General features: G+C 50.1%; 9 protein-coding genes across 9 annotated transcripts; 6 read left to right on the forward strand and 3 right to left on the reverse strand.

Annotated features, from left to right (window-relative positions):
- Positions 1-265: 265 nt before the first annotated feature.
- Positions 266-1,320, reverse strand: N7473_005984 (putative beta-1,6-glucan biosynthesis protein (Knh1); the record flags this gene model as incomplete). The annotated part of the gene is made up of 4 exons (XM_057151924.1): positions 266-334; positions 387-912; positions 982-1,082; positions 1,138-1,320. The coding sequence occupies 4 exons, from the start codon at positions 1,318-1,320 to the stop codon at positions 266-268; spliced, it is 879 nt and encodes a 292-aa protein (XP_057009729.1).
- Positions 1,321-1,615: 295 nt separating this feature from the next.
- N7473_005985 (signal recognition particle receptor subunit beta) lies at positions 1,616-2,872 on the forward strand. The gene is made up of 2 exons (XM_057151925.1): positions 1,616-1,847; positions 1,906-2,872. Exons 1-2 carry the CDS (start codon positions 1,635-1,637, stop codon positions 2,650-2,652), a joined length of 960 nt encoding a protein of 319 aa, XP_057009730.1. The 5' UTR covers positions 1,616-1,634; the 3' UTR covers positions 2,653-2,872.
- A 1,173-nt stretch (positions 2,873-4,045) lies between these two features.
- On the reverse strand, positions 4,046-5,332 carry N7473_005986 (putative short chain dehydrogenase/reductase; the record flags this gene model as incomplete). The annotated part of the gene is made up of 5 exons (XM_057151926.1): positions 4,046-4,105; positions 4,170-4,783; positions 4,856-5,095; positions 5,176-5,200; positions 5,255-5,332. The coding sequence occupies 5 exons, from the start codon at positions 5,330-5,332 to the stop codon at positions 4,046-4,048; spliced, it is 1,017 nt and encodes a 338-aa protein (XP_057009731.1).
- A 536-nt stretch (positions 5,333-5,868) lies between these two features.
- Positions 5,869-7,610, reverse strand: N7473_005987 (cystathionine beta-synthase CYS4; the record flags this gene model as incomplete). The annotated part of the gene is made up of 4 exons (XM_057151927.1): positions 5,869-6,450; positions 6,509-7,185; positions 7,249-7,283; positions 7,351-7,610. 4 exons carry the CDS (start codon positions 7,608-7,610, stop codon positions 5,869-5,871), a joined length of 1,554 nt encoding a protein of 517 aa, XP_057009732.1.
- Positions 7,611-8,360: 750 nt separating this feature from the next.
- On the forward strand, positions 8,361-8,765 carry N7473_005988 (uncharacterized protein; the record flags this gene model as incomplete). Its single annotated transcript, XM_057151928.1, has 1 exon — positions 8,361-8,765. One exon carries the CDS (start codon positions 8,361-8,363, stop codon positions 8,763-8,765), a length of 405 nt encoding a protein of 134 aa, XP_057009733.1.
- A 1,265-nt stretch (positions 8,766-10,030) lies between these two features.
- Positions 10,031-11,486, forward strand: N7473_005989 (hydrogen/calcium exchanger domain-containing protein; the record flags this gene model as incomplete). The annotated part of the gene is made up of 2 exons (XM_057151929.1): positions 10,031-10,830; positions 10,895-11,486. 2 exons carry the CDS (start codon positions 10,031-10,033, stop codon positions 11,484-11,486), a joined length of 1,392 nt encoding a protein of 463 aa, XP_057009734.1.
- A 440-nt stretch (positions 11,487-11,926) lies between these two features.
- On the forward strand, positions 11,927-13,697 carry N7473_005990 (uncharacterized protein; the record flags this gene model as incomplete). The annotated part of the gene is made up of 4 exons (XM_057151930.1): positions 11,927-12,093; positions 12,168-12,447; positions 12,534-13,025; positions 13,080-13,697. 4 exons carry the CDS (start codon positions 11,927-11,929, stop codon positions 13,695-13,697), a joined length of 1,557 nt encoding a protein of 518 aa, XP_057009735.1.
- A 6,079-nt stretch (positions 13,698-19,776) lies between these two features.
- N7473_005991 (putative cyclin-dependent protein kinase complex component) lies at positions 19,777-20,583 on the forward strand (the record flags this gene model as incomplete). Its single annotated transcript, XM_057151931.1, has 1 exon — positions 19,777-20,583. One exon carries the CDS (start codon positions 19,777-19,779, stop codon positions 20,581-20,583), a length of 807 nt encoding a protein of 268 aa, XP_057009736.1.
- Positions 20,584-21,259: 676 nt separating this feature from the next.
- Positions 21,260-23,814, forward strand: N7473_005992 (ankyrin repeat domain-containing DHHC palmitoyltransferase family protein; the record flags this gene model as incomplete). Its single annotated transcript, XM_057151932.1, has 6 exons — positions 21,260-21,529; positions 21,660-22,463; positions 22,523-22,595; positions 22,652-22,916; positions 22,970-23,082; positions 23,141-23,814. 6 exons carry the CDS (start codon positions 21,260-21,262, stop codon positions 23,812-23,814), a joined length of 2,199 nt encoding a protein of 732 aa, XP_057009737.1.
- Between the last annotated feature and the right edge of the window lie 2,211 nt (positions 23,815-26,025).

Below are 26,025 nucleotides of genomic sequence, written 5' to 3' on the forward strand. Positions count from 1 at the left end.
AAATTTCATAGATGTGGAGCTGTAAATACGAAGGCATGAGATTTAGGAGAACATTTTCCAGGCCACCATCACTGGTTGGAGGTTATAAAGGATGCTGGGAACAGCACAAAAGTTTCATCGCATTGCGATTATGGCGAGAAAAAAACATTAGACGATCAAGAATCAACACTTTGAAAAGTCGAGCGCAAGTTCAACACTTGCACTCAACCGTCAAGCCCGCAATTCAACTCCGCAGAAGTAAATAGATGGTACAAAAAGTCTGTGTTTAATCCTTCCAACGCTCCAACCATTGCTGCATTCTCTTATCCAGCGTAGGCGCAGCAGCAGGGGCAGCCTACACATATTAGCATATTTCTATAAGAACTGATATCACACTCTCTACATACCGTATTCTCAATGCTGTGCGTGGTCCAGGTCAAATACGCCGTATCAGTGTATTGAACCGTCGGCGCCCCCAGGTACGTAGTCGCAATAGAGAAAGGGAAAGGCGGGTATTGAGGTGTAGGTGATCTGGTTGCAATAGTGGTACCGGCTCGCTTTGGCATCGGGGCATACTTGGTTAGGCCCGTTTGCATTCCGTAGGGAACAGTGTGCTGATCCACGTAACGCTTTCGCAGCTCATGTCGGTCCATCTCGGTGGGAATGGTCGGCGTGGGGAATTGTAGCAGCGAGTTCTTCGTATCATCGTTGATGTCGCTGGTGAGGATTGAGCCGTTGAGGGTTGGGGGTAGGTTGGATGCGTCGAGAAGGTTTGCGTCTGCGCCTGGGATCATGGGGAGGGTAATGAATTCGATTGATTTGACTGCGTTGGACACTGTGGTGGAAAATGTGCCTTTCATGTTGATTAAGGTGAAATGCGAGGTAAATCCAGACCAGTGATCCTTGGAGTTTGAAGGGACGACCTTGAGGAAGCTGATTCGGGTATTGTTAGTATAGGTGGAATTGCCATTGTTGGTGTTTGGGCTCTTTGTGTCACCGTACTATGCATTAGGGTCATTGCCGCCGACGTCCTGGGCAACTCGGAAGGACACGAAGTCTCCAGGTGCAAAGGTACCGTCGGTGATTACACGAGTTAGAGACTCCTGTATAGATCTGTTTAGTTCCGGACCATGACCTTGTAGTTACAGTTCCACTCACATATGCCCCCGTTGACTCGTCACCAGCACAAAGATAGAAGTCATAACTTCCCGTTGTTTGGCCATCGAAAGCCCATAGCAGACTCACTTCATCGCGGCTATCAAAGGTCAGACCACTCAGAGTCTGGGCCGACGCCGCTGTAAACAAGGAGTATAGAGCTGGCAACAATCGGTCGAATCTCATACTGGGGTTTGTCGGGGAGATTGAACAGGAGAAGAACAGATTGGAAGACACGACTGGGCCAAGGGAGGTTCTGCTGTCCTCTTTGCACCCCCCTTGGCCCCTGGTATGTACGTCGTGAAGAAGGGAGACGAGTGTCTCATTCCAATGTAGTTCCAAGATGGGCAAATGATATGCAGCGCTAAGATAAGCGATAAGTTAATGGATCAGGCCATAACGCGATAAGACGATAAGCCCATGTGGCCCGTGCTATCGGGGGCCTTTCTGTTCCGTTGTCAGTCGACTCGCCGCTTTCTCCATCCGCATCAGCCCACACCATGTCGAGTCAAGCAGGTTGGAATTCAGTAACGGGCATTGCGACCCTATTGCTGGATGGCAATTTGACTGCCATTGCTATTGCGATCGTGATCGCCTTCGGCGTTCCCATTTTTCTGCATCTCGTCTTCTATCGCGCAGCAGCGTCGCCGCCGTCGAGTAACTTTCTCCTGTTGGGCCCCAGCGGAGCTGGCAAGACAGCTTTCACGACCCTGGTAAGACCGCCTTTCTCATGTTTTTAGTACGAAACTCCTCACTTACACTCTTCCACAGCTCGAATCCAAGTCTGCGCCAGCTACCAAAAAGTTGCACAGCACGCACACCTCCCAGACCTCAACTCTCATCACAGTCACTCTACCCCCGACGGTCCCCACTGCGTCCAACCGCTACCGATCCGTGAATGATCCCTCTTTGAAAGAAGCCTCGAAGAACCCGGTCCAGTACCGCCTGCGGGATACCCCCGGCCATGGCAAGCTGCGTGCCTCCCAGGGCATCGCCGAGCTCCAGGCAATGGCCACATCCACCGACACCAAGACCAAGCTTCGTGGCGTGATCTTCATGGTAGACACCGCCGCTCTGGTGGATGAGACCATTCTCCGGGACACCGCAACCTACCTGCACGATGTTCTTCTGGTTCTTCAGCAGCGCGCGCTGGGCAAGGGCAAGTCGTCCACGAAACGGGCCGCCGAGATCCCCGTTCTGGTCGCCGCGAACAAGCAGGACCTGTTCACGGCTCTTCCTCCAGGTTCAGTGCGGGAGAAACTGGAAGCGGAGATTGATCGTATCCGCAAGTCCAAGACTAAGGGTCTCATGGACGCCAGCATGGACAGTGCCGCCCTGGATGCTGAGGAGGAGGATGTTCTGGGCGACGATGATGCTCAGGGTGTCTTCGGCTTCAAGCTTCTGGAGCAAGTTGGCATCAAGGTTGACGTGACTGGTGGTGCCGTCAAGGGCGACCAACAGGAGGAGTTTGGCTCTGGCGTGCGTCGCTGGGAAGAGTGGGTGGGCATGTGCCTGTGAGAGATGAGAATCTCCAAGCTTTCGCTTGATCTGGAGTTATTCTGGCTATGATATTCTGAATAGTTCTTGCGCTATCGCTGGTGCACTTTTGGATCTAGCCTTGACCTTTGGATTGGACATGCACTTCTTGTACCTATACTGGGCTGCTGGTTGTGATCGCAGGTAGCATCACAAGCTCGGCCCTTGATGAAATCAAATTCCCCGCTTATCAATCTTATTCAAAAACGCTATTCCCAGAACCATCTTGTATTGAACCTTGTACCGTGACTAAATATCCTGATCTGCAGTCCTACTAATTCATAGTGACGTTCCAGTCAGGCCGACAACATAGTCTAGCCACTTCGGCTCCAGAGAGATCAAGGCTATCACAGGCCCGAGAGTTCGCCTGGAGGGACGAGGCAGATCTGAGCATACAGAAGATTATAAAATATAACAGTATTGCTTCTGGATTGAGCAAAACAGTAGGCATGTTCGCTGATTCTGTCAAGATCCAAGAAGGCAATCCCAATTAGGCAATAACGGGGGTTATTGCCATTCTTAAGGTCAAGCAAACAACTCCACCCCCTCCGATGGCCTAGTTGGTATCCACCATAAATTGGTGAACCAATGGTGTGCCCTGGAGGAAAGGGCAAACAAAAGAAGAAAAGAAATTACTGAGCCAGTGTTGACGCTTCGAGCTCCACGGACGGCCGGGCACACCGCTAGGCGGGGGGAGTTTCTGTTTTGGAGATTTTTTTAGTTATGTTATTTTCTGACATAGATTTTTCCTACTATGCCTTATTGTTATATTATTTCAATTCTCTAATAGCCATTTCAAAGGTGTTATGAGGGTGTAATGGTGTATATAAAAAGCGGGGTGGGACTGGCGATGTTCTTCGGTGTCCGTGGATGGCGATGAAGTAACAAGGTGAAGTATATAGGGGAGGAGAAGGTCAGCGGTTCGATTCATGAGAGTGGTGATTCGATTCCTTTCCAAATGTTTGATATTTGGCTGTGGCTATTTGGAAAGTACTGCCCATTTGGATAAGGCTCGAATATCAATCCCAGATGAGAGCAGTCGAGCATCAACCTGATCAAAAGGTTTTCTGATCTCGTCGCGAATGGCCTCGGTAGACTGATCTAGTCCTAGTATTTTCGAGGCTCGAGGGAATTTACTACAGGTTCGCAACGAATTCGATCCAAATCTCTGAGCGTATTGCATTAAAAGGTAGTAAATTAAGGAATATCTTACAAAAATTGAAAATTCCACGGTATTAACTACCCACACATCTTGACTCGTGTTTAGCCAGGTAACCTATATGCGTTATCCCACGTTTCAAGACTAGACAGCCCAATATTCAATCTTCTTGGGAATAGATAGTGACGGCTTTGAACAGTAATAAAAGAACCAAAGTCACTTCCCACTCTGCCAATTCTCCCCCAACATCTGAGCAACCCGATCATCAATCCAATCCTATATCAACCCATTAGCACAACAATCACCACAATCATCACCAAGAAAAGCAATTCAAACCTACCCAAACCTCCCTCGCAAGGTCCCCATCCCTCGCCAACCTCGTCGGCTCCTCCCCCTTCGCAATAGGCACAAAATACCCACCCCTAATCCCCCTCTCACTCACCTCGGGACTAGTCGCCAAATAAACCGCCGTCGCCGCCCCCTCCTCAACACTCTGACCCAACCACCTCCCCAAACCCCTAATAACGACGCCCACCACCCTCCCTAAATGCTCACTCCACCCCTGCCACTGCTGAGTCACCACATTCCCCGGGGAAAACGAGTTCACGTACACTTTTTTCGCGCCGGGATCGTCGTCTTCTTGTAGGCGGCGGGTTAGTTCCTTTGCGAAGAGGATGTTGGCTAGTTTTGAGCGGGCGTAGCGCCAGACGGAGTCGTGAATTGCGGGCCATTTTTTTGTTGGATGGGTTAGGGCGGGAAGGGAGAGGGTGAGGCAGAGTTGGTGCAGGCTGGAGGAGGAGATTACTATTCGGGTGCCGTGGGGAGTGGTTGAGGTGGTTTTTTTAAGGAGGGGGAGGAGGAGGGTTGTTAGGATTTGGTGGCCGATGCAGTTTGTTGTGAAGATTGGGTCGATTCCATGGTTGTTTAGGGGGGTTATGGGTTGGATGCCGAGGCCTGGATTGAAGAGTCGTGATTAGTGTATACTTGGAAGGTATGTATGAACCAGGATTGGGGGTATACACATACCGGCATTGCAAATCAAAATATGAATATACTCCGTCTGCTCTTTAATCTTCTTTGCCGCGGCATAAACATCCTCGATATCACCCAGATCACACTTCACAAAAGTAACTCGGCTATCATCTTGAGTAAGTTCAATTCCCTTCCTAACTCTCCATTCATCATAGGCGGTTTTGAACTTGTTCTCGTCCCTGGCGACAACAATGACCTTTTCGATGCCGTGGAGTAGGAGTTGTGCTGTGATTTCTATATTTGAAAAGGGGAAAATATGAGATCGATGGGTCTCTTTATACTGATCGGAAAGCGTAGAGATGATTTGGGCATACCTTTTCCGATGCCTGCTTGACCACCCTGAGAAATTAGTTAGCATGTGTGGTAGATAACTAGTGTGTGTCTTAGACATACTGTTACCACTGCGACCTGACCTTCCAGATATGGTGTATCCTGCAACGAGAAATTGTGATATGTAAAAATTCCTGACATTTTGAGTGATATTGAATGTGTTGAGTGAATTGTCGTGGGAAGTTGTCTAGATTAAAGTAAACTAAGCTTAAAGCTCGGAGGCGATAAGGTGACAGATAATCGGAGATACCTACGTCATGTCATACCCACGACCAGTGCGACAATTAAAAAAAAAGCAAGAAAACCTCAACCCTACAAAGTACAAAGTTCATGTTTCGAAACAGGTTTAATCTTGTCCATGTCAATTTGACGAGGATCTATAGAAGATGTGTATTATGTATAGATGCAACGCGTTTCATCCGCGAAGCATGATATATAGAAGAGTCCTTTCCACCACAAGTTGTGTTGAACCAGATCGGGGGGGGGGCATCTCAGCTCCCTCAAGAAGAAAACGCCTTTCCCAAACAAAAACAGAAGTAAAAGAAAAATCATTCAAAAATCCAGGGATGTTGAAACTCCATCTACGAGGTACATTCAATACCTCGCAGAATGCAGATGAACCCAATAGTAACCCATCCTACCACAGGCAAACAGTCGTCAAAATCATTTCATCTCATCTAAGCGCCGTTGGCCTTGCCGTTGTGCAGCATCCAAGTGAGCAGGTCGACCTTGGTCACAACGGCCAACGGCTTCAGCGCACCGCTCTCGTCCTTCTCAGTGACCACGGCGGCACTGTTCCACTCGAAGAAGCGGTTCAGCACGGTGAGGGGAGTATCCAAGGTGATCTCCATGAACTGGCGACGAGCGCCAGCGCCAGCGGAGCGGCCGAGAGCGCGGGGGTCGGTGACAACCTCCGGGATCTTGGAGAAGTCGAACATGACCTCGGAGACAGGGCTCTTGCCGGTGGCGCGGCCGTGAGTCAGGCGGCTGAGAACGTTACCCAGGGTGACCAGACCGACGAGGCGGCGACCAGAGGGGGCAAGGACCGGCAGCTGGTCGAAGCCCTTGTCACGCATGATCTCGATGGCGGCTTCGCAGGCGAAGGTGGAGGTCACGGCGGTGATGGGCTTCAGACGGAGAGCGCTGACCTTGGCGCCAGCCAGGGGGTCAGCAGTAACAGGGGGCTGCTGAGTCTTGGCGGGCTCGGTGGGGAGCGTAGGGAGGAGGTCGTTGGCGGCGAGCCAGTCGTCGTCGGCGAACTGTAGTAAAGAGTTAGCATTTGTGAAGAACCCATTGATACCGGTAATGAGGTCGTACCTTGGAGAGGTAGCTGCGGATGCTATCAGGGAGCACAACGACAACCACATCGTCCTTGGAGAACTTGCGCTCCTCGTTGGCATGCACCAACGCAGCAATGGCGCTACCACTGCTACCACCAACAAGCAGACCTTCCTCGGCGATCAAACGGCGCGAGTACTGGAAAGATTCCTTATCACCAGTCTTGTACCAGCGGTCGATGATCTTCTGGTCCAGCACATCGGGAATGAAGTCATAACCAATACCCTCAACCTTGTAAGGCTCATTGGCGTGGGGATCGTTGAGAGCCGCAGGCAGGGCCAGAATAGAGCCGTGGGGATCGGCCGCGATGACCTCCACGTTGGGGTTGTGCTTCTTCAGGCCACGAGCGATACCTGTGATAGTACCACCAGTACCCGCGCCGGCCACGACAGCGTTGATCTGACCGTTGGTCTGGGTCCAGATCTCCTGGGCGGTGCCAAACTCGTGAGCATTGGGGTTGTTCACATTGCCGTACTGGTCGAGGATGTGAGCATTAGGCAATTCCTTCTCCAGGCGCTTAGCGACACCAATGTGGGACTCGGGGGAGTCGTAAGCGGCCTCGTTGGGAGTACGGATGATGGTTGCATTGAGGGCGCGGAGAACGGCGACTTTCTCGGCGGACATTTTCTCGGGAAGGGTGATGATGGTCTTGTAGCCTGGAGAGAACAATAATTAGTATCACCGAAGATTGAATCTCAGAACAATGAATTCGAACTCACCCTTGACGGCACCAACCAGCGCCAGACCGATACCACTGTCATGTCAAGAAGAATTAGCATGTGCATTCCCAACATCAACTTCCGGCACCAGGAAAAACGAACGTGTTGCCACTTGTCGGCTCGATAAGAGTATCACCCGGCTTAATGCGACCCTCGCGCTCAGCCTCCTCAATCATGCGTAGGGCAATGCGATCCTTCACACTGCCACCAGCATTGAAGTACTCGCACTTGGCGTAGACGGTAGCATCGATTCCCAGGCTGCGGGGCAGACGGTTCAGGCGGACCAAAGGGGTGTTGCCGATGTTCTGGGTGATGGAGTCCAGCGTCACCGGAGGGATGACGGGCTTAGTAGTCGACGCCATGGATGCGAGTTTCTAGCACCCAATTGTTGAGATTTGGAGGAGGAAGGAGGTGGTGAAGAGAAGAGGTGGAAGAAGGACAGGTGGAAGATTTCGCCATCGTCTGATCGGATTGGGATTTTCCTGTAAGGTTTATCGCCCCGCCCGAGGGTAACCGCGGGTCTCGTTTTTTCACCTGGTGGATCTTGACAGGGCCCAGTCTTGGCCCTGTGACAAATGTAAATTGGGGGGAGAGAGAGTCTTCTAAAAACATTGGAGAAATGTCTAAGTTAATAAGAGGGGGTGACTAAGTACATCTTGCTGGTGCAAGTTTTATATAGGGATCGCATCGAGGCTATCATACATATTGAGGGGCCCTTCCGTGGCGATCATTTCTGAGCTTATTTATCTATCACTCCAGTAGGATCTTCGATCTGAACTCGGCGACACAAGTTTATGCAGTCTTGATTAGCATAGCATATTGATAGGATCTTCATCTTAAATTATTTAAGCTATTCCTTTCGACGGTCTCATCGAATCCTTATTTCGTCCTACATATTACGTCCTTTTTAAGGTAGTATCCGGCTCGTGCAGGTACAGATTCGCCAACTCCTCCTCCGCCTACCGGATAGAGATACCAATGAGCTCATATGTAAACAAACATCATATAAAATGAATAGAGAAATCTAATTAACAAAAGATCCACGAAGCTCTCTAGCAATCAGCTACCATTCAACCTGTACAACTTACTCATAACCATCACCCATTGTCACAATGCCCTCCACACCCACTCACAAGCACCTCTCTCGCGACGAACGCCTCAAAATCCTCACCTTACGCGAGACCGGCCAAACCTATGATCGAATCGCTATCAAAATGGGCTGCACATCCCACCAAGTCCACTATGTATGCAAATTGAATCAAGCCACCCCACGAAAAGGCCGTGGTCGCCGTTCAAAGCTCTCGGAAGATCGGATAGACGGTGTGATTGAATGGATGCACGCTTCGTCGGATAACCGCTCCAAGTCTGCGCACCAGATTGTGACGGACCTCGAGTTACCTGTGTGTGCAGAGACGCTGCGAAAGACACTCAAGGCGCGTGGGATAAGTACATATGGAGATGCGCGAACACAGTCTCGTGATTTCAAGTTTGGAGGCAGGCTTCTTACCATTTCTTGAATTGGTGTTCGGGTTGAATATGTCGAGTACTTTTCAAAGAGATCCAATATATTCAGCTGGTTAGCATATGGAAAGGTATAGACGGTTTCTGCAAACCTTTTGGAGTAAACATTATGGACGATCGCACCCTTTGAGACTAAGTAAGGAGCAGTCTCAAACCAGCCATGTACTGTATGAACCTCGGTCAGCAGTAATAGTATAAGATCAGTGTTCATAGTTTCTCCACTCTAAGATGCACCCGATTCCTGTTCATTATTATTGATGCGACCTGCAAGTTGTACTTCATCGGCTGCTTAACCAGAATTAAGCAGTTGCCTGTCCACCTCGTTGCAGCAAAAGCTCCACTTTCCAGGCCTGCGGTTCCTCTGCATACCGAGACTGTGGTATGCACTTCGTCATTGAGTTTCATCCTATTGATTTCTACTCCCCTCTGTCCTTCCATCTTCAACCTTAATAACACTCTTCAGGACCACTCTACTACCGCAGAACATCACACCCAACCGTGAATGAAACTTCCGCTAGTCTAGTCGCCAGACTCGCCACCACAGACGATCCTAACTTCAGGGGTCGGCGCCAGCGGAGATGGCCAGAAGCTAATCGTGTGGCTGTGCATAGCCCATGGCGCTCTGTGATTGTTCCCCACAATTCGGGTGTGTTTCATCCCTGAGGAAAGAGAATCTGGCACAATAATATGACATGTCTCTGTCTGGCTGGGAGTGTTTCAATGCATCCAGTGATGGATGACAGAGTTGCTTGCTGGCAAGGGCGTACAGTGCAGGAGGGGGGTTGGGCAGACAAAAACACTGTACACGCCTGCAGTACAGTCCTGCACTCAGCACAGAAAAAAAAAGGAGGAAAAGGGTCAAAGCGAGATCAGATCGGAGTGGACTGCCAAGACCTTCCAGGCTCATTGCAGCTTCCCGTCAGTCAATCTTGTTCCTCATGATTGGCTGCGCGACACGGCCAGCGAAGCAGTGTGGAGAGGAGCTTTTTGATTTGCCCTCCTGTCGCTTGTTTATGGTTGTAACTCTATACGAAATTCCACTACTGATAACTTGCTTTTTTCCCTGTGGTGGCTTCACCTGAACCTCCCACTTCATCTTTGACCGACCCTCGTGCTCTCTTTTCTTCTCTCCTGTCGACTCTACCCAGCTTGTATACCATATCATCTTCATCATCCTCTTCCAAGCTTCGACTCCGCGTGAGCAACCTCGCTTATCTCTCTTGACCTGATTCCCGGTCCTCCAGCTTCCAGGCAGAGAGGAATGGCCTCCATCAGGTCCGCCACGGGCGTGACCTCTGCAGGCGATGGACTCCAATCCATGTCCCAGGAGAAGGTGACAAGGGCGACTTCCAACTCCATCCTGCCAACAAACCACCAGCACAAGCACCATCCATCCCGGTATGTGCTGGGTCTCTTTCGCGTGGACAGTGCCGGCGAGAGCGGGCGGACGGGCATCCACCCAGTCCACTTTCTCAAGGTAACCTTCAAGAGTATCTGTACAGCATCAATGATCGTGAACGTCCTATGGCCGTTCGTACCGGCCGCAATCGCCATGCATTTCGCACGCCCGGACCTGCACGTGTGGGTCTTCGCCCTCAACTATATCGCAATGGTGCCGTCGGCGAATGTCCTCGGGTTCGCGGGTGGTGAATTGGCAAAGAAGCTTCCCAAGGTGCTTGGAATCTTGCTAGAGACGTTCCTGGGCGCGGTGGTTGAAATCGTGCTGTTCATGGTCTTGCTCCATAATGATCATGACGGCCACCTACTCCCTGTCATTCAGGCTGCGATTCTTGGCTCGATTTTGGCGAATTTGCTCCTCTGTTTGGGAACGTGTTTCTTTGTCGGTGGTCTTCGGCGGTCTGAGCAGGTCTTCCACGAGGCAGTTAGCGAGGTTGGAACGGGATTGCTGCTGGTAGCAGGCTTTGGTCTGCTGATTCCCAGCGCATTCTACTCTGCGCTAAAGAGCGCTGTCAACGAAGAATTCACAATCGAGATGTTGGGTGATTATTCGCTGAAGATCAGTCGTGCTACGGCTGTTATTCTCCTCATCGCTTTCGTGACGTAAGTCCTGACAGTTCCTAGCTACATTTTGAACATGACTAACAACACTATTTTATAACAATAGATATCTCGTCTTCAACCTCCACAGCCACAACTCGATCTTCGACGAGATCCTCGAAAAGGACGAGGCACAAGATGAAGACCGACACATGGAGCTCCGACGAGCCAAACTCACCTTTGCCGAGTGCATTCTCGCCATTGTCATCTCGCTAGCCTGCGTCTGCATGTCTGCCGTATTCCTAGTCCAAGAAATCGAACACATTGTCGAACTCGGCGTGTCCGATAACTTCATGGGTTTGATTCTCGTCCCCCTCGTCGAAAAGGCCGCCGAACATCTTACTGCTGTCGATGAGGCCTGGGACAACCAGATCAACTTTGCCCTTTTCCACTGTCTCGGACCCTCTATCCAGACTGCCCTGCTCAATGCCCCGCTGGCGGTGCTTGTGGGCTGGGGTCTGGGCAAGGATATGAGTCTCAATTTCGAGATTTTCATGGTCGTTCTACTTGTGTTGTCCATTTTGGTCGTTGGCAATTTCTTACGTGACGGCAAGTCGAATTACCTGGAGGGCACGTTGTGTGTTCTCGTTTACTTTATTATTGCCGTCACCTCGTGGTACTACCCTAAGGTGGACATTGCTGCGACGAACAGTGCCTGATCATCGTCATTCATCATTTGGTGATAGGAGGCGGGGGAAATTTCTTGTGATATTGGCCAAATATGCATGCTATTGCACCTACTACAGTACTATAATGTCTTGTCATCCTATTAGCAGGGGTTATTTCAGCATTCACTTTCACTCGTGTTTCTTCACTCAAAGCAGGAAACTGTATACCATCACGTGATTGTAGATACCACAACATTCGCGTCACAAATTATTAAAAGACTGATCACATCAAGTGGACATCTGACAATTAAGCTGGCCACATCTCTGCAGACCAGGAGACTCGTCCTGTTGACTCCGAAGCTGCTGCTGGACTTGCTTGAAGCAGTATTCCCCTTTGTTAACTCGCCCCACCCCTGCCGAGCTCCGCTTGCCGCATTCCAATTCCACGCCGCGGCCCCGCGACTCCGCGAGCCATAAACAACCCGCCCATCATGCAAACCGACACCCTAACCGACAAGATCCTCGCCACCCTGAAGGAACGAGACCTTCTAGCGAAGCGGGAGGTGATCGAATCGGCTCTAACGGATCCGGCGACCGAAGAATGGGGGTCAAAACACCTAAACCCAAGCACTCTGCTCTCGCGGGAGGAGCTCGTCTTGTATGTGTCTCGGCTTGATTGTCTCATTGCATCGTTCCAGCATTGTGGCGTTCCAGCTAACACTATTTACCTAGATATAACAAGCTCGAACATTCCGGTGCCCTCCAACCAATCCTCCGCGACCCCGAACTCGGTACGACACGACCCTTTCTGGAGGACGAAATTCGGTCCGCGATAGAATCCCTCGAGGCGTCGACAGCTACTATTCAGAAACAAACAGAGACTCTGTCTTTCCAGTGTGAGACGCTCAAAAAGCAATTGCGTCAACAGGTGAACTGGGAACAAGATCGAAGTCGGGATATTGCACGTCTGCGGAAGAAGCATGAAGCTAGAAGGCAAAGCACGATTATTGCAGTTAGTATTTACTACTCGAACTTAGCCTATTTGCTACTCAAAATATGGCTGTCATCGCTAACTAAAGCTTATAAAAACTGTTACAGGCCAACGACCTTTCGGACGAGCTCGAGGCTAGCTTTAGGAGTGCGACGGAGAAGACGAGTACGAAGAACAAGCAAATTCTCTCTTTACTTTCTAGCCAACTAAAGCAAGATGACAAAGTTCTCGCGGATATCGAGACGCTTATAACCGGGATTAAATCGAACGGCAACGATGCAGAGACGGTTGAACGAGCTAGTCAGCTCAGCGTCATGCTAGCAGACTACAACGCAGAAGAGATTCACTACCGTCTTGACCGATTATACCTCGAAACTATCCACCATGAATCCATCCAGTCTAGGCCGTCAAAATCAAGTCAAATCGGCACAGAAAGTGAAACTGTAGCGGCCTTAGAAGAAGAGCTCGAGTCTCTATACCCCGAGATCGAAATCCTGGCAGAAATGTCTACGAAACAACAATTCCACGAGCCTATCCTACGCGAGATCCATAACCAACACAACCAGCTCCACGCTACATCTAAGGAAAAGCTAGAACGGGTACGCTTCCCGCTACACAGAAAATATACATCTCTCATGCTAACACTCCATCAGGCCCTCGACGTCCTCATCGACATGACCGAATCCAAAAAGACCCTCACCCAAAACCTCAACAACCAAGAATCCTCCCACGAACTCCTCGAACAACTAGCAACCCTCTACCAAACCGAAGTAGGCACTACCCAACAAATTACCCAGCCACCCTCACGTCGCGAATCCCTCCGACGACGCTCCATACAAACAAACCTCCTCCTCACCACCCCACCCAATCCCACCACGCTACCCGAACAACCCGCGCTAGAAAGCCTCCTCCGACGCATCGGTGTATCCGCCGAATCAGTGATTCGCCCACGAGCCGAGGACGGCGGGGCCCAGGGTCTACACGAAAAGAGGATCCAATTATCTGAGACTCTACGCGCACTGGGGATGGCGGTTGATACGCCGCTGGTTAGGGAGTTAGCTCCGGCGGATAGGGCGCTGTATCTTCTTGAGTCGGCGTTAAATGTGAACTCGGATTATGAGGTTTCTTTACGGGATACTGAGTTGGAGAGGGGGTTGAATGGGTTGGAGGGGGAGCTTGAAGAGTTGCAGAGGGGTGTAAAGGGGCTTGATTTGGATGTTTTGCATCAGCGGGATAAGATGCGGGATCGGTTTGTTGAGCGATGGGGGTAGGAGGAATTGACTGTTCCTACCTGGGATGAGGGCTAAGGTTAGAGCACAGGGGGGAATAGAAGTCTGTAAGGGTATGCTGCCTAGAAAATGACACGGTAGATGATGCCAATCCATAGACATACATCATTCCTTTACTTGATTTCTGACCCAACAACGGTATATGTTGGATTTTCGCCACTGAGTATCTGTGCCCTCCATGATATTGCGGCCCACCCACCGCTTCCGCCTATGGGTGCGCCCTAAATCCCCGTCACCCCTAAATCCCCGTCACATTTTTACCATGCGTCTAAAAAAACCATCAAATTAGATAACTAGCCTAAATAAAAAAGATCTCCTCGCTCCAGGGCTACTCTAGCCGATTCGGTAGACCTATCAATATCCTCCTGGGGCCTCTTTGGCATATCCAAACCAGTAGCCTGCTTATACTGCTTCGCAAGCTTCCTCTCCTCCGCAGCAGCCTCTTTCTCCTTTCTAGTCTTGATTGACCGATTCGCATCGCGAACGCTTAGTATACCAGTTTGGCTAAGCGGTTTAACCTGGCGCTTGGTAATTGGGCGCCTCAAGGGCTCCTGAGCGGCCCTAATTCGCGAAACAGTCGCTTCCGCCATCATAAGCCGCTCGTAGATTATCCTGTGGTGATTGTGAAGCATTGCAATATCTCGCTGAACCTTCGGGTCAAAGGTAGCCACCTTCTTTGATATCTTCTTCTGATTCTTCTCTAGCGCTTCAATTGACTTCGGAGGGGTATTCTCCACGCTTGATGATAGTAAATTTGTAGGCTCCGGTGATGGAGTTCGGGGTTCTCCATGAGCGCGAAGATCAGGTGCGTGAAGAGGAGTAAATTCTAGCTGGCTAGCTAGTTTATCCACTATATTTTGGCCGTTGACTGGCCAAATACCACGATCTTTGAAGGATTGCCGAATAATTCGTTGGTTAAATGCCTTCGCTCGTACAGGCCCAATTACCCGTAGAAAATCCGGTTTACCACATGGCTGACCACCCCAGAAAGATAGCTCATTATTCATAAGCCGAAATTGCTGCTTATAGCTCAAAAATGGCTTACCATCAAGTGGCTGACAGAGATGTGTTGAATGAGGTATAAAGCCGAATGGTATAATATCAGCTAACTCGCATATCTCAAGGAATTCGAGGGTAAGATGTGCTCCGTGGCCATCAAAGAGTAGGAAGCGCTTTTCACCCTTTTTTAGACGGTCGGGTGTAGCAGTAGCTGAAATAAAATGATATAGCCATTCAGAAGCAATTTCATCAGAAATCCAGCCATTCGGTGAGGTAGCAGTAAGTGTGTTTAGAGGTAAATCCTCACTATTATGGAACCAGCTCTCCATAAAGACCCCGCCGCTTTTAAAGATAAATAGCGGATCCATTTGCCAGCCGTCAGCAGCAATACATTCGAGTGCAGTGATAGTTTCGCCTCGCTCAGCTTCAGCAAGGTCAGGGCAGTGCAATCTACCATTAATAACCTTACGAGACTGGCCCTGGCCAGGTTGGAAACCACACTCATCGAAGTTATAGACTAGCCTTGCAGGGATATCCTTTAGCAGGGTTGCAAGCTGATCATACCAGAAAGAGAGAGCCCCTGCATCTTCGGCTTGAATGCGCTTTGATTCCTTTAGATTCTGCTTCACTGGAGCGAGGGATAGGTGCTTTGGAAGGCGTGATATAAAGTAGTATGCCCAATTCTTGCCAACCGGCTGCCGACCCGCATCAGCGCGCGTAAGGGCCTGATTTGCCCACGCTTCTATAAGCTTTGCAGTAGGCGGTAGGTTCCAATCGCACATTTTGACTATCCAAGCAGTCAAAGCCTTCTCCTGATGTGATGTAAGCGCATTCTTGCGCGATTCAGTGGTAGAAAAGGGCGATCGGGCCTTCTTGACGCGATCGGCAAGGGTAGTTCGAGACACGCTAAATTCACGCGCAGTTTTAGCGATATTCGGCTTTTTTTGGTGTAGAACGGCTTTACAGGCCTTCTGCAGGCGATCCTCGTCAAAATTGGAGTATTTAGGCATATTGGGTGGTTGGGAAAGGGAGTTGAAATCGAATGGTAAAAATGTGACGGGGATTTAGGGGTGACGGGGATTTAGGGCGCACCCATAAGCGGAAGCGGTGGGTGGGCCGCAATATCATGGAGGGCACAGATATAGACAGAATCACGTCCAAGCCACGGGGCCATTTTCATAGCTTCTCATCCTGTGAATCCCCGCTATGAGAAGCACATCATGGTAAGAATCAGGCACCAGGCACCGCTGCCCGCATGTCTGATTCTACATCTGAGTCTCTGATTCGATTGGGAGTGTGGCTGGTGCAGCAAGACGTGCGCCACAGCTGTGCTCGTTTGCTTTGGTCTCTAGTCTAGACTAGACTGTCTCGCCCAGCTTTGATTCTCGACCGTTATTTCGCGCATTGTTCATGATGTCAATTCGCCCTATGCCAGGGACTCATTCTCTTTACTTTCTTACTTCTGTGCCTATCGGGCACCAAAGAGCCTCTTGCGGGCATTAGCGTCGGCTACGGGACGGTCGCTCCCGTGAGGCTGACTGACTCGCAGGACTGAGGATACTGGGGGATGGACGGTGATGGTGATGGGCTATGAACGGTGTCATGAATAATTATTTACAATGGACTGTGTATGAAGCAAAAGTTTCTGATCCAAATAATGGGAACGCTATTTGAATATCAATAATCATGATCCTATTGTGATGGTTAAAATATGATCCTGTTCATCATAACATAACATGGCCGAGTCACCTGTGTAAGTGGCCAGTGGCCCCTGCTGACTCGAACTGCGCCCCTGTGACCCAAAGGACAAAAAGACAAAAAAAAAAACAAAAAAGAAACAAAAAGATAATTCCCGAATATCAAAATCGTTCGATTCGAGTCTTTGCGGCTCTTCAAAAAATCGAAAAGATGGAAGAAAAACACACTAGATCCAGACTGTTGCCTTATGCCATACCCAGAGCAGAGCAAGACTCAATATCAACGCTACGCTAAAAGCCAAAGTGCAACATACAAAATGGGCGCTGCATCGCCAGACTCGACGGTCTTTGTGCCAGGCTCTTTTTTGTAAAGACCAGCCAGCCTCCACATCATCTTTCTATTCTGATCGGATCGGATCCTGATACATTCTTCAACAAAGCATCAAGGCTAAAATCTTTTTAACAAAAGAAAGAAATCTAAATCCAGAAACAAAACAAGAAAAACAATGGGCCGTCCCTGATCGCGCAGGACAAAGAGACGGGAGGACTACTGTATGTAAGTATCACCTGCAGCGGGCCTATGACTTGCTACCCACACACCTGCACAGGATATTCACCAGTCCTGACTCTTTGTTTCTAACATCTTTCTCCCGTTGTTATTCTTTTCTTCATGAAGGTTGTTTCTATTTTCTATTCTTCTTTACACTTTACGAATACTTTGACTACGAACGTAGTCAACTCGAAACACAACTGTGCCGCCTCCATCCATCCGTTCTCCCTCGATCATGCCTTTGTCTCTGCTTAACCCTCACTTGAGAATCTTCGTATCGTTCGGGGCATTATTTGAACAAGGGTTGTTGAAGTCTTATATAACGTCCTCGCCGTGTTCCTTGACTCCATGCTCGAGAAACTACGCCTACAGCTGCGTCGACTCAGGTTGCGAGATACATGCTCCAATCATAACTACTACGATACCTGTCTACCGAACGAACAAAAACGCTATCGTCTCCGTCGGCGTGTATATTCCAGTCAAAGTCTACGCCGGAGGTATACCTACACTCCGACTTCATTCTCAGATACCAGCTTCTCAGATCCCGAAGATCTGTACTGGATTCAATCCCCCAGGGCCAGAACCAGGGCTAGGACATTCACCGCGCACAATTCAAGATCGAACTTCATAACCGTGGATATGGACCGGGACCGGCCACGAGGCTCTTGGCGCTCAATCTTCCAATCGGAGTACTTTGATATCTTCCAGCGAAGGAAGAAGGAAACAAGACCACGGCCGAGACAACCTCGAGATACATACACATACACGTACACTCGACTCGTTGATCTTGATCCGCGGTACAGGGATGAGTATAGATGGGAAGGTCCAAGGATCAATCCACCTCGACGTGCACCCTCGCCTCCACGGGCACGACCTCCTCGTCGACGAGGTGTTTCTCTCCCACGACGAGTCGTCCGGTCTATATCGTCCGAACCACGTTTGCGTCCTCGTTCAGATGAATTTTCCCGACGAGATATACACAGACCACAGGAATCAGTGTATACCAGGCCGAGAGCTTCACCGGTACGACCTGCACGACCATCCAGCCCGGTAAATGAACGGATACCTATTCGACGCGGAAGACGTATTTCGCCTTTCCCCCCGCCAGAACCAATCTCACGACGAGAAGTTACCACCATAATCCAACGCAGTCCCAGAGGCATCTCCCCCCAAACCCGACCCTACCCATCCTCTCATCCAGGGCCTTCCCGTCCACACAACGTAGAGATTCAAACACACAACTCCATTCGCGAACGCATAAACCGCCGAAAACGCATTCACTCCCCGGAAACTACTTCTCCGCCCCGATCAAGGAAAGTCCGCTTTGTGGAGGGTCACGAAGAAATTGGTGGCCCGGTTTACTTCAATTCTGACTCTGACTCTAGCTCGGGCTCTGATTCGGATTGCCGTCCTGGTTCGCCGTCTCGTGCAAGCACCCAGCCTAGACCGAGGTCAAGGTCAAGACCGTCGGTAGTGGTGGTGCAGCCGCAGAGGACAAGTTCGGCGAGGATTATTGAGCGGAGTCCTAGGAGTAGTTGGCCTGGTGGTGAGCGGAGGGTATCAGGGTTGACTCCAATGGGTGAGATGCGTGGGCTGTCATATCGAGGACAAGGGCGAGAGCGACAGCATGTGAGTAGTGAGGGGGTGATGTATGAGTATCGGGAGCCGAGAGGGCAGGGGAGGAGGGTACGGGATTCAAGGCGTTATGTTTGATGTCTGATGTTTGACTCTCATTTTTTTTTTTTTTGTTTCCTTTGTTGTTGTTTGTCTTATTTATGGTTGTTTGTTGGTCTTTGGCAGCGTTTGGATGAATTTCATAGAAAAGGTTCGGCGCTTATTATCCCTCGATTGTTTTGGGTTCTTTCAGAGTTATGATGATAATTATGATGATGTCACTTATCAGTCTCTCGTTTGTTAAATTTTCTCGGTCGAGTATCAGAGTATTAGGTTAGTGCACACTTTAATTCAAGGTTCGGTGTCGATCCGATATATATCCACAGGTAATCATCGACCTACTACTGCACCACCACTACATGGGCTCGCTTAGAGATTATGTATTGTATAAAGCCCCTCGGTAAAACAAGCACGTTAATCTCGAGAGCATAACGCCACAATTCCTCCTGGTTAGAAATCAAACTGGCCCAAACTTGGAAGTCTTATCCATGTGGCAGCAGAACAGTGGAAACAGTGGGGAATCGCATGTCCCAATCCGGTAAGAAGCGTCACAGGCGGACCGAAGAACACCCTTATCTTTCGCTCTGTCGCCTCTTCCCCTAGCCATTCGATTCCTCCCCCCCATCAGTGGTTTATTATGCATTGACCCTCTATATATAATCTGCAGTAGCTCATCATTGAGCGCTCTTACTCTGACCATTCCCGACCGCCCTCGCCGTGAACGATTGGACCGCAGTGAGTGCCGCATTGTGGTATTTCTGCCGTGGCTTTTCGGGCAGGGGACATTGTTAACCATCAGGCAGCCAGCTCCGTACAGGTTTCACAAACCTCGATCGATCGCATCTCCCATATCTTGCGCTGAAACACTTTATTTCTACTGCGCCCGCCTCGACCTCCCAAGTCGTCGTACTCGTCCCAACGTTACCTTCCGCCCTCCCTTATCTTTCCTCCGCCGAACAGCTCTGACATCACACCACCACATCCGCCCGAAGAGCCTCCTTCTATTGTGGTCTGCGGTTATACAATGAGAGTTCCACCTGGGGAGCCGCTATCAACCTGCAGGTCCAGGTGTGCTCTTCCATACTCGACAGCCGCGCTTGCGGCTTACTCCCGCAGCAGACAATAATTCCACTCCGGCAAGATGGCCGCGGTCATGACACAAACCCAGTGCGTCTCTTCGGACGACACCTTATCCCCAGGCTCTGTACTAAAGTTGGGCTCGCCGCCTCACGATGCAGAGTCGATGGGACTAGAAGCGCTGCTGAAGGGCGCCACCAGTGTTTTTGACATTGCGCCCGAGACTGCGCTCCTACTGATCTGCAACAATATCGAAAAATTGGTTGCGCATTTTGAGACATTGCCTGCCTCTACCTCCTCTTATCCCAACTCCAATGGCTCGACCCCGATGGAACCCCAGACACCGACGGAAGAAGAACCACCGATGAGGAGTGTAGGATTACACTGTGGTGATACCGAGGACGGGAACGGCGACCGATCCGAAGAGGACACTTTTCAACTACGGATGCTCTCGCGAAAGTTCCTCTCCAAGAATATCCCCCCGATTGCGCTGAAGGATTACCTCCAGCGTCTACACCGATACTGTCCCATGTCGACCGCGGTCCTTCTCGCTGCGAGCGTCTATATCACGAGGATGGCCTTCGTGGAGAAAGTAGTTCGTCCATCACCGAAGAACATGCACCGACTCGTTCTTGCGGGACTTTTAGTTGCCACGAAGGCACTTGAAGATCTCAGTTTCCCGCATAGTCGCGTGGCCAAAGTCGGCGGAGTCTCTGAGCAGGAGCTCTCCAAACTGGAAGTGGCCTTTTGCTTCTTGGCTGACTTTGACCTGCGTGTGGATGCGCGGATGCTGATGGATGAGGCGAGGATACACTGCACTGGACATTTGCAGTTATCTGAAACTGATTTTCTGGAGGAGAAGAGTGGTTGATTTATTCCGCTTCCTCCCTCCCTCTCCCTCCTCATTCTCCCTTGTTTGACAACGTGTCTCTCATATGTACTAGTGAATGTAAATAGCGAATCCATATCCAAATTCGAAATTCAAATGCTTCTTGTCTTGACCAGCCAAGGAAATGCGGCTGCCTATGCGGCTGAGTAATCTCCACAGTGCAGGTCCACGGTTAAGAAGAATCAGGAACACGAGTACGGCTGTGCATACTGTAGGCATCGATAATAGTCAAGGTTAGAGGAAAAATCTCTGAGATATAGAAATAAAAGACGATACATCTATTCCATCGACCATCTTGTACACCTCAACATTAGGTGTTAGGGGCAACCTTAGCGTCAGCACTAGACAGTTGTTCCCCGACTTCCAAAAAAAAGGTTCCGCCTTTTCGCCGCTTTCTCCAGGTCGATCATCTCCGACAACAACTCCCCTTTTTATCGGTGGTCGACCAGATTCACGAACAGTACAACGGGAAACAAAAGGAAAAACTCGCAATGAAATACTAGAGAAAAGCAAACTACCTCGCCACTTCTCTAACCCTCCCGCATCGCCTCTCCCTCCACCCAAACCCCGTGCCCGTGTCGTGTCCGGCGGGCCTCCCGTTCGTTCTCCCCTTCTCCCCACGACGATACTCGCAACACAACACATCCGCTCCGCGCACATGGCTTCCACGTCGTCGCCCGATACAGAGGGCAGTAGCCCCGCGGGCACCACCTCGGGATCCACATCGATGAACAGCAAGACCGCGTCGCCCGCAAACGAGGTCGAGATGAAGCCTATCCAGCGCGATGCGCCCAAGGGCTCGATCCCGTTGGGTGAGGATATTATGCAGTTGGCTCGGATTGGCGAGATTGGCGCCATGCAGAATATGTTTGCGACGAAGAAATTGACTGCGAATCATCGGGATGAGGAGGGTATTACGCCGCTTCATGTATGTTTCCGTTTCTACCATCCCCGAGAAAGACGGCGCGGTTATCGGTATCTCCGAGCTGCGTGCGCTCAGAGAGGGAGTAATATAACAGTGTGGGTGGATGTTGGCTAACTAGCTTCTTCTTTTTTAGTGGGCGGCTATCAACAACCAATATGCCATGTGCAAGTTCCTCCTCGACTCGGGCGCCGACGTAAACGCCAAAGGCGGAGAATCAGTAGCTACACCGGCTATGTGGGCAGCGCAGCGATGCCACTACTACATTGTCAACCTCTTGCTTTCCTACGGTGCAGACCCGCTTTTGACCGACGTGCAAGGTTACAACATCCTTCACCTGGCGACCATCGACGGCAACGCATTCCTCGTGCTCCTCCTCCTACACCAAGAGATCCCCGTCGATGTAGTCGACCAGCAGGGACACACGGGTCTGATGTGGGCTGCGTACAAGGGCTATCCAGCATGCGTGGATTTATTCTTGCGATGGGGCGCGAATGCCAACGCCGTGGACGAGGGTGGTTTGGCACCGCTGCACTGGGCGCTGGTCAAGGGCTCTTTACCCAGCGTGTTGAAGCTGCTGGAGTACGGCGCGGATCGATTTGCGGAAACGCGCGATGGCAAGTCTCCTAGTACTGTTGCGCAGGAAATGAACACTTCGCGCGTTTGGTTGCGTGCTCTTGCTGAGCGGGGGTACGAGCCTGATGGTACGCAGAAGGCTGTACCGATGGGGTTGTCGGGGTATATGCGGAATAAGAGCGTTATGGGCAAGTTCTTCTTCTTGTGGCCGTTCTTGACTCTTTTGCTGGCTATTTGGATGCTCAGTCATATGCCTATTTGGTTTGGTGTTCCGTTTACGGCTGCGACGGTGTTTGGTATGCAATATGTTGCGCAGCAGGTGGCGAATCGGGGTCCTGCCGAGTATCGGATTTTGCAGAAGACGGTATGTTCTCATTTGTTAATGGGTATTTTGTTATCCTGACTTTAAACTGACTTGATTAGCCGTATCTGGCTGGTGTTTTTGCAGCGACGCTGTTCTGGGTTGGATTCCGTTATGCCTTCAAAGTGTTGCCAGGTGAGTTTTTCAAAATTAGCAACCATTTCAAACCCATTTCTGACCGATGATGACAGCTACCTACTCTTCTGCCCCAATCTTGAATATCCTGTTTGCCGCTTTCTTTAGTCTCACGGCCTACTTCTACACTTTGGCTATGATTGAAGATCCTGGCTATGTGCCCAAGCTCAGCAGCCGGAACCAGCAGAGGGAGATGGTGAAAGAGCTGTTTGAGCAGTGGAAGTTTGACGAAGAGAACTTTTGCGTTCCTTGCATGTCGAGAAAGCCCCTTCGTAGCAAGCACTGCCGCCGCTGTGGCCGCTGTGTTGCCAAGCATGACCAGTATGTACCAAACTGACTGTCATCATTTGGATCTTTTTGCTAACTAGCCCAAGTCACTGCCCCTGGATTGACAACTGCGTTGGAGCGAACAATTTGCGCCACTTTGTCATGTATATTGTCTCTCTCGAAGTCGGCATCATTCTCTTTGTGCAGCTCAGCATTGGCTGTAAGTGAAAAAACTCACCCGCTTGATAGGACTCACCTTGCTAACTTGGCTTCCATAGATATCCAAGGTCTACCACCCGTCACCGGCGCCAAGTGCAACATTATTAACGACACACTATGTGACATCGTGACTCGCGACACTTTCACTCTCGTCCTCGATATCTGGATCATCCTCCAGCTAGTCTGGGTCACGATGCTCTGCGCCGTCCAGCTCGTGCAAGTCTCCCGCAACCAAACCACATACGAGAACATGCGCGGCCACCACATCGACCGATCATACCCAAGCTCACAAGCCTTCGCCTCTGCCATGACAGCCGGCACAACCTCCCTCGAAGGCGCCGGTCTTACTGCCTCCGGCGCCGGCCCCAACCCAGCACTCGCCCGCCCCGGTCCACCCCGCCGACGACACGGCTTCTGCACACAGTGGTCCTCCCTGCTGGGCATCGACACGTTCTTCGCGACAGCAAGGGACGGTCTTCGCGATGGACCGCAGGCTGCTCGACCACGTAACCCCTTCTCCCACGGTATCGCTACCAATTGCCGCGACTTCTGGTGTGATCCGGCGCCTATCTTTGGTAAACGTACCACGGGCTCAGGGATGCTGGGTGGTGAGGTTGTAAATTACAACGATATGTATGAGACTCCGACGCGCATGCGTATGGGTGGGAGTCGCAGCGGTGATGGTGCTGCGTATCGCAGTGTGGCGGGTGATGATCCCGAGCAGATGGTTTGAAATGATTCCTCCTCTCCTCTTCGATCTCATGCCTTGAACCCTTTTCCATTGTGGACGTTCTACCTGACTATAGTATTTACCACTCCCCCACCCCTACCCCTGTGACATATGCAGACGAAGATTTCAACTGACCAGCGATGGTGTTGGTGTTGGAGACTTTGCATTGATGACGTATAATAATCTACGTTTTCTTATTGACTATTGACCCCCCCTACCCTTTCATGTATGAACTTAACTGAGCTGCAGCGTCTCGTCTCAGTGTTGCATTGTTTGCGTGGCATATTCTATTTTTGTATCCCTTTTCCTTTTCACCTGTTTTGGTTATTGTTTTCCTGCTTCTTTGACGGCATTTAGAGATTTTGTACAGTGGATGAATGCTAGAAATGACTTTTTTCTTCGGATTGACTTGTGCTTTATCGTATATACAGTCATTCTTTTTCTTGGTCTATTTACATTAGCGTACTAGACTAAGTATCAAATATTCTTCCCGCAGTACAGCTGTTATCAAGATAGAGTCCTGGGGTCCTGCAGCTAAGGTAGTTTCATACCAAATCTACCTAGGACTCTAGCACGAGGGACTTTGCCGACACAGGTCGATTCCTGCATTGAATTCTGCACGAGAGTTCTATACGACTTCCTCGAAGAATACCGATTCCAACTACAAGTCCGATTTGGATACCTGGGCTAGTGAGGCCAAGATACAGGGCTGTATTTACGAGTGACCAGCATAGCATCTCGAGTGGCAATAGAGTAGCTTGCAGCTATCACGCGGGCTTCTGAAGAAGCTTACATTGGAAACGAATACCTAGGTACTCTTTGTACTGCCTTTGAATTACCTCATGCTCTTGACAATACATAGCACCCACTTTTGAAGTGCGGCTAACGCGGACAAAGGATCGTCGCTGGCATCGGTATCTACAGGATCATCTGATGTCTGACTCGGCCGTAGTCATGTCCCGGTCTCGGAATTGGAGTAGTTTGACAGATGGACAGCAGTGAGCATAACACTATAACAACAACGTATGTACTGTACACCGCATCGCATCGCATTGCAACATGCCACTCATCTAGTGGAGTCCAGTCCAAAAGGATACTAGTCTAGTCCATGCCTGATGCCTGATGCCTCATGGTGAGGTACGTACATACGAAATCGGAATGGCAGCTTGCCCCTGCATGGCTGCATTGGCCAGACCGAAACTGAACTGAAGTGGATTTGACTGGACTGACTGAAGCAGGACAAGGCGCGAGCCACTTCGGGATTCCTCGCCTGAATGGGTATATAGCGGGTCCCTCGGTTCAGTACGTAGGCTGCGCTTTGTGCTACGTGTCCGTAGTATAGTGTAGTGTAGTGTAATCGCAATGGGAATGTTCATGACAGACGGATTGAGCTACTAATGGGGATGCATTGCCTAGTCATATGGCATATGCAAGTTCCTACATACAGTACAGCAATTACTACAAGAAGTAGATGTCTTATTCGGTTGAAAGCGCCTGGTAGGTGGGCAGGGCGGGGACAGAAACGGAAAGTCAGGACAGGACAGAGCAGGGTAGGGCAGGGCAGAGGACCTAGTAATTTATCACGTTTTCGAGGGCTCCATCCCACTAGGCGGAGAAGGGGAGTGATAGACGGGACAATCAGGTCCGTAATCCAGAAAACACAGTGGTTATACAGTGGATGCAGTGCCTTATGTTAGTATGCGTACCTAAGCTTATAATCACCCCAAGCCGCGCCATACGGAATCCCTCCGCCCGAGGAAACCGAGCAAAATTCAATCCGTCAGTCTCCAGTGCTAAAGAAACACACAAAAGAATGGAACCCAAAGTCAATTCCTCCGGGCCCTAGTTATACTACGGTGTATAAAGTACGAAGTAAAACAAACCAGAAACAGAAATAATCTAATCCACGGAACCGGGAATCGGAGGTGGCGTTCTGATCAGATAAAAATTTTCCCAGCCTTTTTAATATTAAAACTGTGTTATCTGATGGCGCCACGCAGGGGGGGATCCACTTTATGTCTCGGCCTGGAAAGAAACAAAGAGAACATCGGTACTACATACGTACGACCGTACTATTGTTACTGTACACAGGGAGTAAGAACTAAGGTACTGTAAGTCATTGCTAGCTTCGTACAACTGAGGAAAGGACGGGTACACTTGTATCTTTTGTGGGAACTAGTCTAACAATTGTTGGACACGAAAGATCTTCACCGT

Source organism: Penicillium subrubescens, assembly GCF_028828155.1.
Source record: "Penicillium subrubescens strain IBT 31985 chromosome Unknown utg000004l_segment0_segment0, whole genome shotgun sequence".
Taxonomy (NCBI): Eukaryota; Fungi; Ascomycota; class Eurotiomycetes; order Eurotiales; family Aspergillaceae; genus Penicillium; species Penicillium subrubescens.

Coding starts and splice junctions, on each gene's coding strand:
- N7473_005985 (XM_057151925.1), top strand. CDS start 1,635: ATGTCGAGTCAAGCAGGTTGGAATTCAGTAACGGGCATTGCGACCCTA. Junction 1,848..1,905: donor AGACAGCTTTCACGACCCTG/GTAAGACCGCCT, acceptor ACTCTTCCACAG/CTCGAATCCAAGTCTGCGCC.